The 17,616-nt window shown below is 37.5% G+C and overlaps 2 protein-coding genes across 3 annotated transcripts; one reads left to right on the forward strand and one right to left on the reverse strand.

Annotated features, from left to right (window-relative positions):
* Nucleotides 1-855: 855 nt before the first annotated feature.
* Nucleotides 856-7,639, reverse strand: LOC114720139 ((R,S)-reticuline 7-O-methyltransferase). 2 transcript variants are annotated; one of them, XM_028905753.1, is made up of 6 exons: nt 7,477-7,639; nt 6,817-6,904; nt 5,515-5,739; nt 5,055-5,116; nt 1,489-2,265; nt 856-1,395 (listed from the first exon to the last, which is right to left on the reverse strand). In XM_028905753.1, exons 3-6 carry the CDS (start codon nt 5,567-5,569, stop codon nt 1,093-1,095), a joined length of 1,197 nt encoding a protein of 398 aa, XP_028761586.1. In that variant the 5' UTR covers nt 5,570-5,739; nt 6,817-6,904; nt 7,477-7,639; the 3' UTR covers nt 856-1,092. The 2 variants fall into 2 exon arrangements, with proteins under 2 accessions (XP_028761586.1, XP_028761585.1); XM_028905752.1 differs by having other exon boundaries at nt 6,817-6,973.
* Nucleotides 7,640-14,626: 6,987 nt separating this feature from the next.
* Nucleotides 14,627-17,616, forward strand: LOC114720162 (uncharacterized protein At4g04980-like). The gene is made up of 8 exons (XM_028905784.1): nt 14,627-14,689; nt 14,819-14,986; nt 15,114-15,411; nt 15,500-16,433; nt 16,553-16,718; nt 16,900-17,064; nt 17,156-17,308; nt 17,428-17,616. Exons 1-8 carry the CDS (start codon nt 14,627-14,629, stop codon nt 17,614-17,616), a joined length of 2,136 nt encoding a protein of 711 aa, XP_028761617.1.

Consider the following 17,616-nt stretch of genomic DNA (forward strand, 5'->3'; position numbering starts at 1 on the left):
TACAACAAGGGTAGAGATTTGGCTGAAGAGGATCCCTGCCCCAGCGGACCGCACAATGATTTAATTATTGCTTGACCCAACATTATTTGATAAGAAATATAGAATACATAGCATATTTATAAAAACCAATGGATTGGGTTTAGCAGAAAAGGCTAATCTTTAATGATGTGATGAATCAAGGTATTCAAATTTCACTAAAAGAGGTGTAGAGGTGTCTACATTTAGTTCCTAACAGTACCTTAAACAGGATTGCCTCTAATGGAAGGATATCTATACCCACACAAAAAAAAAGAAAGTATATTCACAGAAAAGAAGAGTGCGGTATAAAAAACAAATCTCACGCATCCTTAAATTTATTATAAAATATTGACTTTTTTAAAATTCATTAAACATATAATAAATAAAAATATATTGACAACTTAATTTCGTGAAAATTTAATTAGTTGATAATATTGAAATGCTGTAATAATATTTTTTATAAGTATATATCTAATCAACATAAAATTTGTCATAAAGATGACAATTTCGAAACAAATAAGATTTAATGATTTTAATAAATATGAAATTAAAAAGTTTTAATAAGTTATAGGTTTATTAAGGAGTTAACGTTATGGACATTCTAAGAAGAATGAGTTTGATTGCAAAGCTAACATTTTTAACCTGGTTGATAGGAGGGCGACATATGAGGGATCTTAATAAGCCAACCATTTTACGTTTCATCGATCATATATACATCATATTGGTTATTAAGCCACCAACTAGCTGGGCAGTCTGATTTGAGTCAAAAGCATGAGACTTGAAATAAAAATAAATTACAGTGTTAGTGTGGGAATGAAGAAGCGAGAATCGAAAGTGGTGAGCATTTTACATACCAAAGATATTTCACCATTACGTAGAAATAGGAGCATTACAATTCACGGAGGGTTCACATACCCTCACATGCAGTCACTCACTTACACACAAACACACCGTAGTCCGCAGGATCATAGCACACCTACAAATCCCAGCCCAGAGGGGCGATTTATTCAATAGTTGGCTACGTTCATTAATAAACCCCCAAAGGCTAAACAATGCCGAGTGGATAATGGATCCTCAGATTGGGAAGGCCTCGATGATGCATTGGAGAGCCTTGATCTTGATGATGTTGTACCGAGGGAAGCCAGTTTCTTCGAACAGCCTCTTCCAGTCCTGCTCAGTCCTTTCCCTTCCACCAGCGTTGTGAGCCAGCAGCATCATGTCAAATGCATACCCTACCTCGTCGAACAGCCCGTTGTTGCCTTCCGGTTGCAGAACATGGTCCACTATTATCACTTTCCCTGTCTTCTCGGGGATCGCTTTTCTGCAGTTCTTCAATATCTGAATGCAGTGCTGGTCGCTCCAGTCATGCAAAATCCACTGCACCCCCACGTTTATACAAACTTCTTATTCGTACATACGATCCCATTAAAAATGAAACAAGAAAAGATCAAGAATTATAGGATTTGTTACCTTCATGTAGATAGCGTCGGCTTCAGGGATGGACTCGAACATGTTTCCCCCGACGTGAGTGATTCCGTCGTATTTTGGTGCAGTGGCGACCACGTGGGGAAGATCAAAGTTGATGCCTTTGATGTGGGGGTTAGCTCGAACAATCTCAGAGAGTGATCCTCCGATGCCGCCTCCTACGTCCACCAAGGAATGGATCTTGTTGAAACCATCCTTGTAGCCCGAAATAACAGCCTTGGACGTAACCCTAGCGGTGCAGACCATGCCCTCGTTGAACAACTTATTGTACTCGGGGTCCAAACCGGTGAGGTCGAATTGCTCGTGGCCATGGCACTTGAAAAAAGCAGTGCCGTTTTTAGTGCCTTCTTTGATGCATTGGCTAATGTAGTGAGCGGGGTTCAGGTGGATGGGGTGGTTCTCGAGGAGAAGCATGGGGGAGAGGGTCATTTTGGTGTCACGGAGGAGCCATTTGGAAGCACGGGTCAAGCCGTAAAGGGTCTCGCCGGAGTCGGTTTGTTGGGCGGAGAAGATCTTTCGGCGGACAAGAACTCGCATGACACGAAAGAGGAAGGTGATTTCAGGGTCGGTAGCACCGTCGATGTTGTCGATGATCTTTTGAAGGGTCATGGGTTGGCCATGGCGGTCGATAATGTCAGCTATGCGGAGCTCCACCGCAACTTTGAGGGCGACGGAGTCGGTGAAGCTGGTCATGTAGTGCCATATTTCAACCTGTCCCAGCAATTCATCAAGTTCCTCCGGATTATATTCAATCTGCTGGCCCTGCACATCATCACACCCACAGGATATATATGCATCAGGACTTCATGAACTATATATTTAGTCTGATCGATGGATACCAAAGAAGTAGTATGGAAGATGATCATTTCGATAAACAAATTAAGTGCGATACTCACTGAGAAATTGTAGGATTTTTATAATTTGACGTCTGGGCATGTAAATGTCACAGAAGCGGCAATCAGAGAACAAATGGGTCGTCCAGGGAGTAACTCCCAAACCCCATTTTCCATACTTTTCAGTGTTTTTTTTTTTTTTCAATAGTAGTTTTCTTCATAAAATACAGAATGCGAGTAAATTCCTCAAGAACTCGGGTAAAAGATATTTTGTATCTTTATTAAAAGAATTAATAACGAATATTCACAAATTTCTCAACATTTTTCTAACCAACAAAGAAAACTAATAGGACTTTTAGGTTATGTTTGGATGGAGGGAAAAGTTGGAGGAAAATAGATGAAAGAGAATACTAGATAAAAATTATAAATTTATTTTTTTAACTATTTTAGAAAAATTTTCCTTCTAATATTTTTTTCGCCTAATTTTCTCCTCATCCAAGTATAGCCTCACAGTTACTTGTGATGTACAAGTTCAAAATTTTCACTGTAAAAGACTTGTTAGCAGTGTTTTTATATGATCCCCTCTCCATATATTCAAATAAAAAATAAAACGATATAGAGAAATAAATAGAATAATAATATTTTGTATATAAAAAGTCCATCATGCTCCTCATTAAAAAGGCAATAAAAACACGTACAGTAGTAGTTATTCTGTTATAATGAATGACGAAGACAGAAATATTATATATATGTATAGCTATATACATACTAATTAAACTTTGCATCAGCTATCAGCATAATAAAATTTCATAAAAATACTGAGCATTAAAATAATTACGATCAGTCCGCATATAAAATATAAATATTCTTGCACTCTATATTTTCTGCACTACACAATTCCATCAATTTCCTTAGAGTTGGCGTTCTTCTTCACAGTATGAATCTAGTTTAGTGTCAAGATTACTCACACACAACAGAAAATATACCATTGGAATATCATATTTTTCCAAAACCTATTCCAAAAGGAAACATGAAAGTATTTTGTGAATTATGAGTTATCTACTTTCAAAACGGACTTTGTCTTCCTACGAGTATAAGTGTTAAATAAATAGACACAACCTGGGTGCTGAAAATTTAAAATTGTAATTCTTCGTAGGTAATTTTGTGAGATAATTTGATGTAATAAAACATTCAAATTCGTCGTTGTTTCGGCCTTTCGGGTCAGGCATGAGGCCTGCGCGTAGCGGCATATCGGCTTTTCAGGGCATGAAAGAGGCACATTGAATCCATAATTGACAAGGTTATAAATTATGATTTTTCAAGACACGAAGAGAAACCCAAGTTTTGACTTTCAGTAAACTTTAAAGTTAAAACTTAAAGCGTCCTAATTTTGAAACTCCACAAAGTAAACTATTCATCAATTTTCCCTCCAATTATCGCATCAAGCGGTATTTTTGTTCGTAATCCATAAACTAAATTTCAATATCTTGGATTATCTAAAGCACTGAATGAAATGTAAAAGAAATAAACTTAACACTTTTCCCAAAACATATTTTTTAAAATAAGACTAAAAATTTAATTGAAATTAAGTAATCATCTTCGGCCAGGAGAGAAAACTGCTTTTATCAGGGTCCCTCCCCCCCCCCCCCAAAAGAAAAGGTTATTCAAAAAAATTTCGTACTACATATGCCTTACTCTCTTGAAATCTTTGTCCAAAAAAGCTGTTTAAACCTCAGCAAAATAAAATAAACATATTAAACTTTCATTACCAAAACATTAAAACACATATGAAAATAAGTTTTTAATAAAAAATTACTTTTCAAAAAAAATATTATCACTTGAGTCAAAATTTTAAATAGTAAATATATTTTTAAAAATTTAACTTTAAGCTTAGTACTTTAACAAAAGGCACATATTATTTTGGCCCAAAAAGGGGGCAAATTTTTAAACAGCAAAAATTTCGGTCGTTCCTGATCTCATTTGATGGGATCCACGTTTTCACATGAGAAGCCTAGCCAGTCTTGGTCATCGAAGGAAAAAGATAGCAGAAATGAACATTCCCCTAATCAGTAGATGTATTGAACAGTTGTATCGAAATCATTTTTGTAATAAACTATAACCACCATACAAATCTCTTTTAAATACAAGCAATCAGATTCCAATTCTGACTACAAAATACAAAGGATGAAGCCGGGTGGGTTTCTCTCTGATGACATTGCCATCAACCACATGCGGCCACCTATCCATTATTACCCCGTCAGCTTCCTTCGCAATGAAACACAGAAATCAAAGCTTGCATAAAAACACACAGCAACAAACAGCAATATTCCCTTTAATACACAAAGCAAGGTTAGCAGAATGCAGACTTATAAATCACGCACAGAACAGAACTACTTTAACTGGCCAATTTCAAAACTTGACTATTGTGTAAAAACCAAAAATAGTCTTATTTGCCATGTTAAACAAAGAATAGTTGATATGGTTGTTTTAGTCATATGTCGATTTTAAGCCTCAAAGTTCTCTCTTTTCTAAGCCTATTCTTGCTTCAACTCCACAGTTAGGGCGCCTTATCCTGCCGAAAACGTCCTAAATGGACAAAAATCGTTATTTTTTTCTTTCTCAGCGCAAACATAAAAGCACACACGGATTTGCAGTAACCAAACCCCAAAGACCAATGATAAAGTAACCTATATGCCTTTCTCTAGCTTTACATAATACCTTCAATGCCACTGGGGGAAACATCTTGGAAAAAACAGTCTCCATGGTATTGGTGCCTGAATCTAAAAAACAAATTAGAAGGCAAATAAGTCAGTGCTGAGCAGTGATTTTTGCCCTCCGAGCACAGAAGGCTAGATTCACACACAAGGCTTTTCAGTTGTCACCTGGGTGTGTGTTGCAAGTTGGGTTGCAAATGAGCGGTTAATAAAGACGATAGGGTAGCAGAGCGCGTGTGGTTGATAACAGTAGCAGAAAAGACAGGTAGATAAGGTGGCAGGCAGTGTGTGGTGCGAATCAAAAAAGCAGCAGATTTCTTGAATTATTTAGTTGATACGATCAAGTGACGTGTGTGGCTGAAACTTTCACGGGCCAGCATTGATGTTTATGTTACTGCATTATTGAGATTTTATATGACAAACGGACAAAGTGATAAGGTGAGGTGGGCGGTGGAGATTAAAACCTTTAAAGTATGTGTTGCTCTTTAGTAACAGCTCTGGTGCTACATGACACAGCATTCGTCATGAATAGCAGCTTTAATCAATAGCAACCATAATTCATGTCCTCTCCTATGAGATTACTCAATTCACCAGAAAGTGACTGAATCTACCGTCATAAGAAACCATAGAAATCGTCCTTTTAATTGAACAAGGTTAAACGACCGCGGCCAAGGGTTTAGCCTATTCACCTTCAACAAAACCAAACAATTTTCATATATGTGAACATAATTCCGCATACATCATATATCAAATGCAGAGTCTGTAACAAACAATTGCTAATATTTTTCTATAACTGAGATCTGGAGCAACGAAGGAAAATTAAAACACCTCGTGTTGCAGTTGAATGTTTCCAACGCTTAATCACGCTATGCTTTTATGGCGAGTTCAAAACAAGTTCACGTTCAAACTTAACAAGAAATGTAAAACCATCCATATCACTAAGACAGTATTTCGGCCAGCAATCCTTCTTCTTTTCGGTTTTTTATTTTTTGCCTTTGGATCTTATTTTCTTTGGGCCTGTCTACCTTACATTGGGCCTAGCCCAGCCAATTTCTTGTGCTGGAAATATCTGAATCCACTCAAAGCAATATTCATGACCCACCGAGAATAAATCAAAATAGTATGCATCGGGTGGGGAAAATCAAGAGAGCAAGCCGAACTGCAGAACAGCACAGCACAGGGCTCTAGGATGTCCGTTCTTTCTTTCCTTCTTTTTCTTTTTGGACAAAATGTAAAAGGGACGGGACAGCCAAACAAAAGAGAACTGCAAGCAGAGCACTCTAACTGCTCTGTCTGTCTAAATCAACCGGTCTCCAGCATCCTAAGGGAAGCTCTTCAGACAACAGAGAAAAGGAACTTCCACTTTATGAGCCAATCTAGTCAGGATCTTTAATTCTTTATAAATCTCCAAACCAGCTAAATCCACACGTATGACTGTGAGCGCCTATGACTGTGTGCAACAGACACGAGTCTATAGAATAAAAAGATAATTCTGCTGCAAGTAGAACCTCCTATATATTATGCATAAATCAGTGAAGAGGGGAGTATGGAAGATATATATGAAAACCAACAACTATAACAGCACAAACAACACGCTTCGTGTAAATTTAATCGCCGGCAGTAAGTTTCTACTTATCAGAAGGACTAATTTTGCAAGTTTACACAGATGCAGAGCATGAGCGCATAACCAAACACAAAGCCTTACCTTAGAAGAAAAATTATAAAAAACCATCAACTGCTAGAAGATTCAAAATAGCAGGTTTTACCTTGGAGAACTGGTAGCAGACTTGTCACTTTATTGATTGACAGGTATAACAGTGCTCCCCCACTTCAGATGACCAACCATAGCATTGGCTAGTGCCAAGAAACAGAGATCAATAACACGTACTGAGGAGATGAATACTTGAATAAGCTGGAACGAGACTGGATGCATAAAATGTCATTACTTTCTTGTGAAAGAGATTGATCACAAAGACTGGTCACATAAAAACATGGTATAAGGTTCGGAGGGGCTGCCCTTCGATAACCTTCCGCGAGATAAGCATGGAACTTTTTTATTTAAAAAAACAAAAAAAACAAAAAGAAAAGACAAATGAAGCTTCCACACCTCTCCTTCAAAAGAATAGACTAGAGAACCAGTTAATCTTTAAATATTAAGGTTCTACAGAACACGTGAAGGCTTTAAAAAACTGGAAGCTTCACCAGAAAAGTTGATGCGGCTTGTTCTGGACATGTTAAGATTTCTCAAAGTGCAATTTGTACAAAAATACGCCTTTCCAGCCAGAAACTTGAGCTTTGCAGTGCGTTGTACCATAATAACCATCTAGAGTAAACCACAAGACCACGAGGCCCGTGATGTGTGTGTGTGAGGTGCCAGTGAAGATAAATAAAACCCAAAGAACGACGAAGAAAACCAGAAGATCTACCTTATTTTGTGGATCGCTCGGAACAGAATAACAGATCATCGTCCCAAAAATGTTGCCGTTGGAGGACGGAGGAGGGCTCGTCGTAGCGTACATGTGAAGCAAAACTTGGCCAAAAAGTAGAAGGGGCTAAGGCTGGTATGGGTTCCAAATGGAATTCCATTTGAAAGGAAGTAATCAAATCAAAAGGGCACCCACAAGGCGCACGAAATGGAGGAGCATCAGCCATAATAAAGGAAGCCTGATCTTAAATTGAGGCCAATAGGAGGAGGGGAGTTAAGTTCGATACAGCTGTAACGTCGTAGACATGCATAAAATATGAAGCTTTCATTTTAGGATCCACGCAAGCATGCGTTGTCACGTTGTCAACTTGCCGAAAATCGGACGGATAAGATATCTTCAAAGCCATTATTGTCGTGTTTATCCTTTATCGCTCCCCAAAAAAATAAAAAATAAAAAGTCTACCCATCCGCCTGACCCTCGGGCGGCACAAGGATTAAGGCAAAAGAATAAAAGTCCCATTTTCATAAATAGTCAAAGTTGGAAGGACAGATTGGGGAAGGCACACGCCAAGGACAAAGTAGGAAGGGCAGTTTTTGAGATTGGAAAGGCCTGGTGGTTTCAAAGGGATGGCCGGATAGATAGATACAGCTTAAAGTTATTGAATGCTGACCTGACATCATCGGATGCGATATGACATTGCTGACCTCTCCAGAGCCTCGGCAAAACCCTAATTTGCCCCACGCCATCCGGAGGATCTTCAATCTTGCTCACAAATGATAGCGCCGTACGGTAGGTCCCTCCACTCGACACCTCCTCATCTTTAACGTGCCTGTTTCAAACTTTCAATCTAAATCCCGCTTCAAAGTTTATTTCATTCCCTTTTTTTAAAAAAAAAAAACTTTTTCTAACCAAATCCCAAACAAAAATTGGATATATTTATTTTACGAGAACAGATGTATATCAGCTAGGTACTCAAGGTCAAGGCCAAAGGTTGAGTTAAAATATATGAAGTGGAGCCCAAATTGGCGATCAGCTGGTGTTGCTAGGACTTGCTACATACAGCTTACAGGCAAGAATATTTGGGCAGACTAAATTTCTTTCACCAGCAGATTCTGAGATTAACAATACAAAATGCGACACAAACAAGCGGAGTATAATGCTGGAGGGAAGCAAGGCCATCCACATAAGCAACTAAACAAGGGTCTTTCATCACTTTTTTCCCCTCATATTTCGCAGGTAAAATAGACTAGTCAAATTCAAGTGGAGATTGAGCAAGGTAATGTGATAGTTTACGGAGGTAAATGCATCAAATTATTTAATAGAGACACCTCCTAGTTTTTTTTTTTTTTTTTGGAGGGGGGGAGGAAGGAGAAGAAGGGAATGAGGGACAGAAGAGATATGAGGTGAAAGCAAAAGGGCATGGGGAGAAGGGTGGGGGCAAGGACGAGAAGTTGTGAGCCACAGGGGAGGGGGAGGTGGGGAAGGAAGGAAGGAAGGAAGGAAGGAGGAGTGGTTACTGGGTTCATATCTATAAGTTTTTGTTGGGACTAATAACCCCTCACTTCACATCCATCGCCCCACCAGTCGCTCAATGATTGAAGCGCGCTGTCGGTTTCCAGATCGCCTTCGCCCTTTTGACCCAATTTACCTGCCACACGCATTTCCCTCCTCCCCATTCCGACTCCACTGCTCGCCATCCCAAACGCAACTATCTCTGAGTATTCGGGATACCCAAAAATCACCTTAGAAAGCATGTTTTCACGTAATTAATCGAAACAAAACTTATTTTGAAAGTCATTGAATAATAGAAATAAAATCATAATTTTAAGAATAATTTTACGGTACATAAATTAAGTATGTAAGAGAAATTTTGTTTCGAAATACTTTTTAAAATTACTTTTTATCCAAATCAAATATATTTTTATATATCATAAAATTATTTTTAAAATTCCAAACACTCCCTAGTAATCTCTGTACTGCTTTTTTATATTTCATTATTACATTTTCTGATCCACAAAAATAGGTGTGATCCCCTTGATCACAGTAGGCAGCTGTTATCAGGAAAGTCTTACGGGTACAGCTCAAAATAGAAAAAGCCTTCTCGAAGATTTGAGCCTCTCTCCAGATCAATTTCTTTTTGATTTTATATGATTTAAATGCACAAATATAAATATGTTTAATACCAAACTCAAGCATCAGATTTCGTTTAAGCAAGATGAATGGTGCAGTCACTAGATTTGTCCAGATGGATTAAACTCCCTTAATTAGATATTATAAATTTTCATTTTTTTTAACATGCATGTTATTATTCTGACAGAAATTTTTAATGATAAAAAGTCGATCAAATCATGTTTATTTAGATATGTTTTGTGTTTCTTTGGGACATTATCGCTTTCTCATTGGGCGTCATTTTGAGCATGCGACAGTAGCATATGACAGAAATTAAGTGCTGAATATATTTGTTTTTCCCCGCGGGATGTGCTAAAGTAAATCGACTTTGAAATTTATTAATTAAATTAACTCTGTCTGGCCCCTTTAATCTGACTCTGATATGTAAGATTGGTGACTCAGCGCTATTTGGATCAAGAAGCCAGTTAGGCCTTAAACAATAATAAGAATTAGCAAGAATAAAGCTGGGGCCCCACAACGCAATGACACAAGTACTAGCTTTTTTACTCATATACGATGAACAGTAAAAAAATTTACTTATAAGATCAAAACTATTTATCAAGATACTACACAAAATCGTTTAGACCGTGAATGAATTTAAATTTGTACATAACTCGTTCTTAGTTTGAACAACTTCAGTGGGGCTCACATCAGAAAATGAAAGTTATTCTTGGTCTGAACAATTTCAGTGGGGCCCACATCACGAAATGAAAATTATTCTTAGTCTGAACAACTTCAGTGAGACCCACAATCCATATTAGGGCTGGTAATACGGGCCAACCTGGGTTGCGGGTTGGCCCGTGGCGGGTTGAACCCATGGCGGGTCGGGCTGAGAAGGCTCGTTTGAAGGCGGGTTGGCTTTTAGCCAACCCTAACCCGCCAAGGTGGGTTGGTGGGTTAGCCCGCCGACCCGCCAACATTTATTTATTTATTTATTAAAATATTTTTTTTACTTTTTAATATTTTTTTCTTATATAATATTTAAAAATAATAATAAACTTTTTGTTTTTTCTTGAAATATTTGATCAAAAGTACCAAATAAATTATATAAGTATTTTTTAATATTTTTTTAGATATATATAATATAATTATAATAATTAAAAAAATTTAAAAAATAAATGCAGGTTAGCCCGCAGGGTTGGCGGGCTAACCCGCGGCGGGTTGCGGGCCTGGCGGTGCGGGTTAAAAAGGCTCGTTTATTGGCGGGTTGGTTTTTGGCCAACCCTAACCCGCCATTTTTGGCGGGTTGGCAGGTTGAACCCGCGGGTTCAACCCATATTACCAGCTCTAATCCATATTTGTCTTATGCTTCATGTGAAATTGCTTCCTTCCATACCTTTTCAATTTTCATTTGACCTTTTTTTTTTCCTGCCACACGCAAAGTTACTCAATGAGTAGTCTTTCATTGTTTGAAGCTCAGCTCACGCGTAAGGATTCCTTCTCTACATATTCCCATCAATATAGGACTCAAGGAGGTGTCATTCATTGTCTTCAACTTTGTTTTGGCGTGAAAATATAATACATAGTGTAATTTTGGTTTATATAATGGCATTTGATATTTCCACTCCATCTACTTTCTCATCACTTCTTAAATTGTTATTAAACTTGGCCGATTCCTTCCATTCTTCTTTCTCCTTCCACACTTTCGTGTGAAATAGGTGGTGTGTGCAGTCTTGCAATTGTATACGTTTTATCTTAACTTGAAGTTTGATTTTTCTTTTAAATAAGGTACATTCTCTTGATTAATTTTTTTAAAATTTTTGGTATGTACTCGGCTAAATGATGGATAAAAATTTTATATTAGTCATTTTTACATGTTGAGTTTGTTTTAATTAAAAAATATAGACATATGATTAATTGTCATGTAAAATAAATTGTAGTTTACTTTTTTATAATTTGATTAAATATATAACTGTTTTTTTAGTAGATAGTGTTTGAGTAAATATATAGTCAGATTAAATATGTATCTGGTGAAAACTAGCACTAAATGGTGTCCAAATTTTCCTGATAAAAAGAGTACTGATAGTGGGATTAATAATAATGAAAGTGAGGAGTTTTTTTATTTAATTTTTGGGGGAAATTAGAGAGTATTAAAGATAATAATAAAAATTATAATTATTTAGGGAAACCAAATAATAAAATATAAATTTAAAAAAATTACTCAAGAGCAATAGCTAATTATTTTGTCATATTAAATAATTATAATTTTTAAATAACTAATGTGAAATGGTTATTAACATTTATTTTTATTTTCAATCATAAGGATGATTTTTTGGGTCACTTAAACGGTACCTAATGTAAAATTACACAAGTACATTTATTATAACCTTATTATTATTCAATTTAAATTTACCTTTATGTGCTAGTCAAAGAATAATTATATTCCTTTCAACCTCTAATTTCTAAAATGTATACAATTGCAAGACCACACACACCACTTACTTCACATGAAATGTGTGGAAGGAGAAAGAAGAATGGAAGGAATCCGTCAAGTTTAAAAACAATTTGAGAAGTGATGAGAAGACAAATGGAATGGGAATGTCGAATGCCCTTATATAGACTAAAATTACACTTTGCACTTACATGCCAAAACAAAGCTGAAAACAATGAATGACCACTCCTTGAGTCTTATACCGATGGGAATCCTTACGCGTGAGTTGAGCTACAAACAATGAAAGACTACTCCCTGAGTGACTTTTGTGTGTGGCAGGAAAAAACAAAAGTATGGTCTAGTCAAATGAAAATTGAGAAGGCATGGAAGGAAGCAATTTCACGTTGAGCATAAGATAAATATAGATTGTGGGCCCCACTGAAGTTGTTCAGACCAAGAACAACTTTCATTTCGCGATGCAGGCCCCACTGAAATTGTTCAGACCAATAGTTTGAAAGCCGAACCGGACCGGACGGTCAGACTGGTCCAACCGTCACCCGTTCATCTTCCTAGCTCGGTTGGGATGTTTTAACCGTTCAAAGGATTGGACCGCTTTAGGTCATCCTGAACCGGCATTTGAGCTGGAATCCATATTAAAGCCGGAAGCCGGAGCGGCTTCAAGAAAACTGGACGAGTCTGAAATTTCTGTTGCTCACCACTTGCTTCGTCTTTTTTCTACCGTCAAGCCGACACATTTTCTCCCTTGTTCGTCTTTCTCCACGGGTCCGTGGTGGTGTTATGGCAAAAATAACAACGATGAAGAAGAAAAAAGAAAAGGGGATGGAGATGATAATAAAGACGAAGAACAAAAATTAATAAAATTTACCAATAGCATTTTCTTTTCCTTCTTTCTCCATAGATGCAAGTTGCAACTTCCATCCATGCCGTTTTAGACCTTGCGAAATTCAGTGGCCTGCATTGTGGGAGTGAAGAAGAAAATAGTTACAAAAAGTGGACAGCTCAGCTGCTCAAGGGAAAGCGTCTGATCGGCTCACAGAGGGAAGGGAAGATAACTTTAAATGTTGCAAACTTGTGGTAAAACGTGTATTGACAAGACTTTGCACATTTTACTTTTGATTTTTATTTTTTATGAGTATTTTTTAAATATAAAACATGTCATATAACAAATCTCAACGTAATTATAAATGCATATTTTATAGTTGGCAAAAATAATAAACGTATATTTGATGATGATGATGATTATTTTCCAAGTCATCAACTTTTTTTATTTTTTGACTTTTTAAATTACTATTTTTTCAAAAAATAGATAACTATTTGATCACCTTAGTTTACATTATATATTTTCATCTCTTTTTTTTTTAACTATTTTTTCTGAATAATTTTTTAAATACATATTTTTTAATATATTTCATCACAATTACAAAAGTGACATTAAATAAACTGTAAACTAATTCTTGGTTTATTTAAAGATAAATTAGAATCAGTTTTCATCTATATTAAAATTAATTAGCGTAACATTGATAATATTTTAACTATGATGGGTTGAATTGCTACTAAAATGATGAAATTGAACTACATACTTATATTTTCAAATTATCTAACAATTTGATTTTTGATTTTTTTACACACATATGTTATCATATGTTTATATAATATTATTTTTATTTAATTATTATGTTATATGTCTGACCAGACGGTTCAATCGATCTGACCGTTTGAACCATGACCCGTTGACCTTTCCGGTTTGATATTTGGTTCGACTTTAAAAACACTGGTTCAGACCAAGAACAACTTTTGTTTTTTGATGTGAGCTCCACTGAAGTTGTTCAGACCAAGAACGAGTTCTGTACAAGTTTAAAGTCGTTCACGGTATGAACGATTTCAGGTGAAGTATCTTAGTAAATAGTTTTGATTTTATTATATTTGAGTAAATTTTTTTACTGTTCATCATATATGAGTAAAAAAGTACTATGTTCGCAATATTCTTTTTTTTTTTTAATGGAATTGTTCGCAATATTGTTGACGTACACTTCCTAGCTTATCATTATTTAGCTGCCAGAGAATGTAAATGGATGGCCCTGGCTTTCCGTACATGTATAGTTTAATTAAATAACTAACAAACGACACTGCATGGCAGGAAACCACTTTCTATTTTGCTTCGTGTTTATAGATTCGGGCATTTGTACAAGTGGCGGCCTTTTAGCACACTTGGACTCCGAAAATTCAGGCAAGTCGTAGGTTGACCGTAATAAGTCATCGGAACCTCGCACAGCTATCCCCGGTGGTGGAGCCGGTGGAGAAGGAGGGGGTGGTGCCGATGCCGGTCCTGGATTGACTGCTTTTTATCTAATTTCTCGTGTTCTATTAATGAATTTTTCATTGCTGGTTTATCTGGAAAATTTACATTCTTCTCTCCATTGTTTCCACTTCCACGCGTCACCGTTCTTCAAAAACGTCACCTTCATACTCTCACTGATAACTTTAACTTATATTCTTCATTGTTGGACAAGAAGATGGTGGCTTGATCGGTCGTGGATTTCGCATAACTCCATCCGGCAGTTATATTTGTATTGTCATAATCGTCGAAAGATGGCACCTTCATTACTTATGGAAGAACCCTTGTTTGAGCGTTCCCCTTTTAAAGGATTTCAGGTCGGCTAATTGATCGCTCAACACTGTTATATATCATTTTAATGCGCTGCTGCCGAATATCAAGAAGAACATGGGCTTCAGATCTTGTATTAATTTGTCCACTGATTTTTGCCTGCTTTCTTACTGTAGAAACACGGGCTGCAGAACTTCAAGAAAGATACAGACACCATGACGGTGGATGAATCAGGTGGAGGGTTAGAATGTTCAATGCTGACTATGGAGCTGAAGAACAAGATATTAACTTTCAGAGACATCCTCGAACTTCCATCCTACAATAACTCGAGTGATCTTACTCATGTACTGGAAAATCTTTCTATAAGACGATAATTGAAGTTTAAGTAGGGTTAAATTTCCCACTCCACAACTGGCCAACAATATTTTCTGACTCCAGAGATCCATATGCCTGTTATGTTTTTTGTTGCAGTTGGCTGTTAGAACCATAGTAGATCTCCACAAGCTGTACCCAAATATGGTTCGTGTCGATCTCTCCACAGCAACCAATGAAGAATCAGTGACTCAGGTTGCGGTTCACTATCACATATTGATCTGCATGACTCTAATATTGCTTCGTTATAATAATGCGCGGCACTTAATCGGAATGTGTGAACAGGGTTTAGTATGTCTTTACATTGCATTGAAGTCTATTGGCAAACTATGGGGCTTAACCAACTCTATGGATGGAGCACAAGAGAGCCTGCAGAATATTGAGTTCGATCAACTTGGTAAGAAAACTTTTTATTCCTTATAAATTGAATGGAGAAAATTTAGCTAGCTGTCTAATGGACTCTTGATAAATAATATGCATTGAAGCTGGCAAACTCATGGCCAACCTCACATTCTTAACTGCATCAGCAAAAGAGATGTTTAGTGTGATGGATGAAGACGAGGACACCGGGAATGTAGAAAGTTGCCGGAAAATCAAGAGCACATTAACTGATATCTATTCAAGGAACGATGTCTCTTCTCAATATCCAGATGCCTCACCTTCAATCTCCCCCAAGCGCGACCCTACTGTGGTCCTTGAAGAGACTTATGATGTTTCTTCCTCTCAAACCCATATTGGTCCCCTTCGTAATGAAGAGATTGAAAATTTGGAGCAATTCAACCTTTTCCCAAGTGATAAACCACAACACGATTCCAGTGTCGTCGATGAAGCTCGTGAGATAGCTACCCAGATAACTGCAACAGACCAACCCGAAGAAGGACCCGAGAAACCAGGCTTTGAGGGGCTGAAAGAACATTTCAATAGTAATAAAAGTGATGATTCAGAAGTTCCAAAACATGAAGCGAGTAAAGAGCCCGAGGCAACACATCCAGCAGCAATCCTCCCGCCTCCAGCACCACCTCCTCCACCTAGACCTGTAGCGGCAATATCATCTTCACCACCGATTCCACTTTCTAAAGGATCAGAAGCAATACCACCGCCGCCACCTCCCATGGCAATGACTAAGGGAGCACCACCTCCACCTCCACCACCACCTCCCATGGCAACGACTAAGGGAGGAGCGCCGACACCACCCCCTTCTCCGCTTAATTTGGTAAAGATCGTGCGCTTAAAGAGAGCAGCTTCAAAACTAAAGAGGTCAAGCCAAATGAGCGCTTTGTACAGGCATCTGAGAGGTAAAGTTGAAGGCTCTAGTTTAAAGGTTGGAAATGGAACCTCGCCGCAGATAAAATCCAAACTCGGGGCATGTCCTACGGGGAAACAAGGGATGGCTGAAGCATTAACAGAGATAACGAAAAGGTCTATAATAACAATTATCTTCATTCATTTATTATATTCTTAAAATATTTATGCTGCCAAACTGGAACTTTCACCCCTTGTAACTTGTTATCACTTTGCTTCATTCTATTTGACTTTAGATCATCATATTTCAAAAAGATTGAGGAAGATGTGGTGAAGCATGAAAAATTAATATTGGAACTTAAAGCTGGGATCGCTTCCTTCCAAACAAAGGACATGGATGAGCTTATCAAATTTCAAAAGCACGTGGAGCAGAACCTGGAGAACTTGACTGATGAAACTCAGGTTATATTTTATTTAATTATTCCAGTTTAATTTGTCCCCTTCAAATGCTTGACCTGCTGAAACTATCAATATAATCCATAAATGCTGAGAAGAAAAAAGTTTATCCATATAATTTCCCCCATATTTGGAGGGCGGCAGAAAGTGAAAGAATTGAAAAGACGCGGGGCTTTTGGTGATGCAGGTATTATCAAGGTTTGAGGGATTTCCCATGAAAAAACTTGAATCACTGAGGGCTGCAGCAGCTTTGTATTTGAAGTTGAATGGGATCCTTGCCGACCTACAGACTTGGAAAATAATGCCTCCAGTGGAGCAGCTCCTCAGCAAAGTTGAATCCTACTTCAACAAGGTGAACTCTTTTAAACGCCAGTAATTTCGCACCATTTAACTCTTAACACATTGGAGGGGACCTGATCGACGACATTTATGATGCTGGACAGATCAAAGGCGAATTGGATGCGTTGGAAAGATCAAAAGATGAAGAAGCTAAAAAATTTCAGAGCAACAATATACACTTTGATTTTGGCATTCTGGTAAATATCAAAGAGTCTTTGGTCGATGTTTCTTCAGGCTGCATGGAGTTGGCCCTCAAGGTAAAACAGGAAAAAAAAAATAAACAACACTAATTCAATATGATATATATTTAATCAGTCACCGATTATTTCAAACAAAGAGTTTAACGTGTAGTAGGATGCATGTTAATTTGCATCAGGAAGTTAGAGAGACAGCGCCTAGTGAATCCGGGGGCAGAAATCAAAGTAATAGAAAGAGCAGCTTTAAAATGCTTTGGAGGGCCTTTCAGCTTGCATTTCGGGTTTATAGCTTTGCAGGTGGACAAGATGATCGGGCTGACAGACTAAGCGTGGAAGTAGCACATGAAATAGAGACTGATGCCCAATAG

Source organism: Neltuma alba, unplaced genomic scaffold (genome assembly GCF_004799145.2).
Source record: "Neltuma alba isolate B1F8T4 unplaced genomic scaffold, ASM479914v2 tig00011968_pilon, whole genome shotgun sequence".
Lineage (NCBI taxonomy): Eukaryota > Viridiplantae > Streptophyta > Magnoliopsida > Fabales > Fabaceae > Neltuma > Neltuma alba.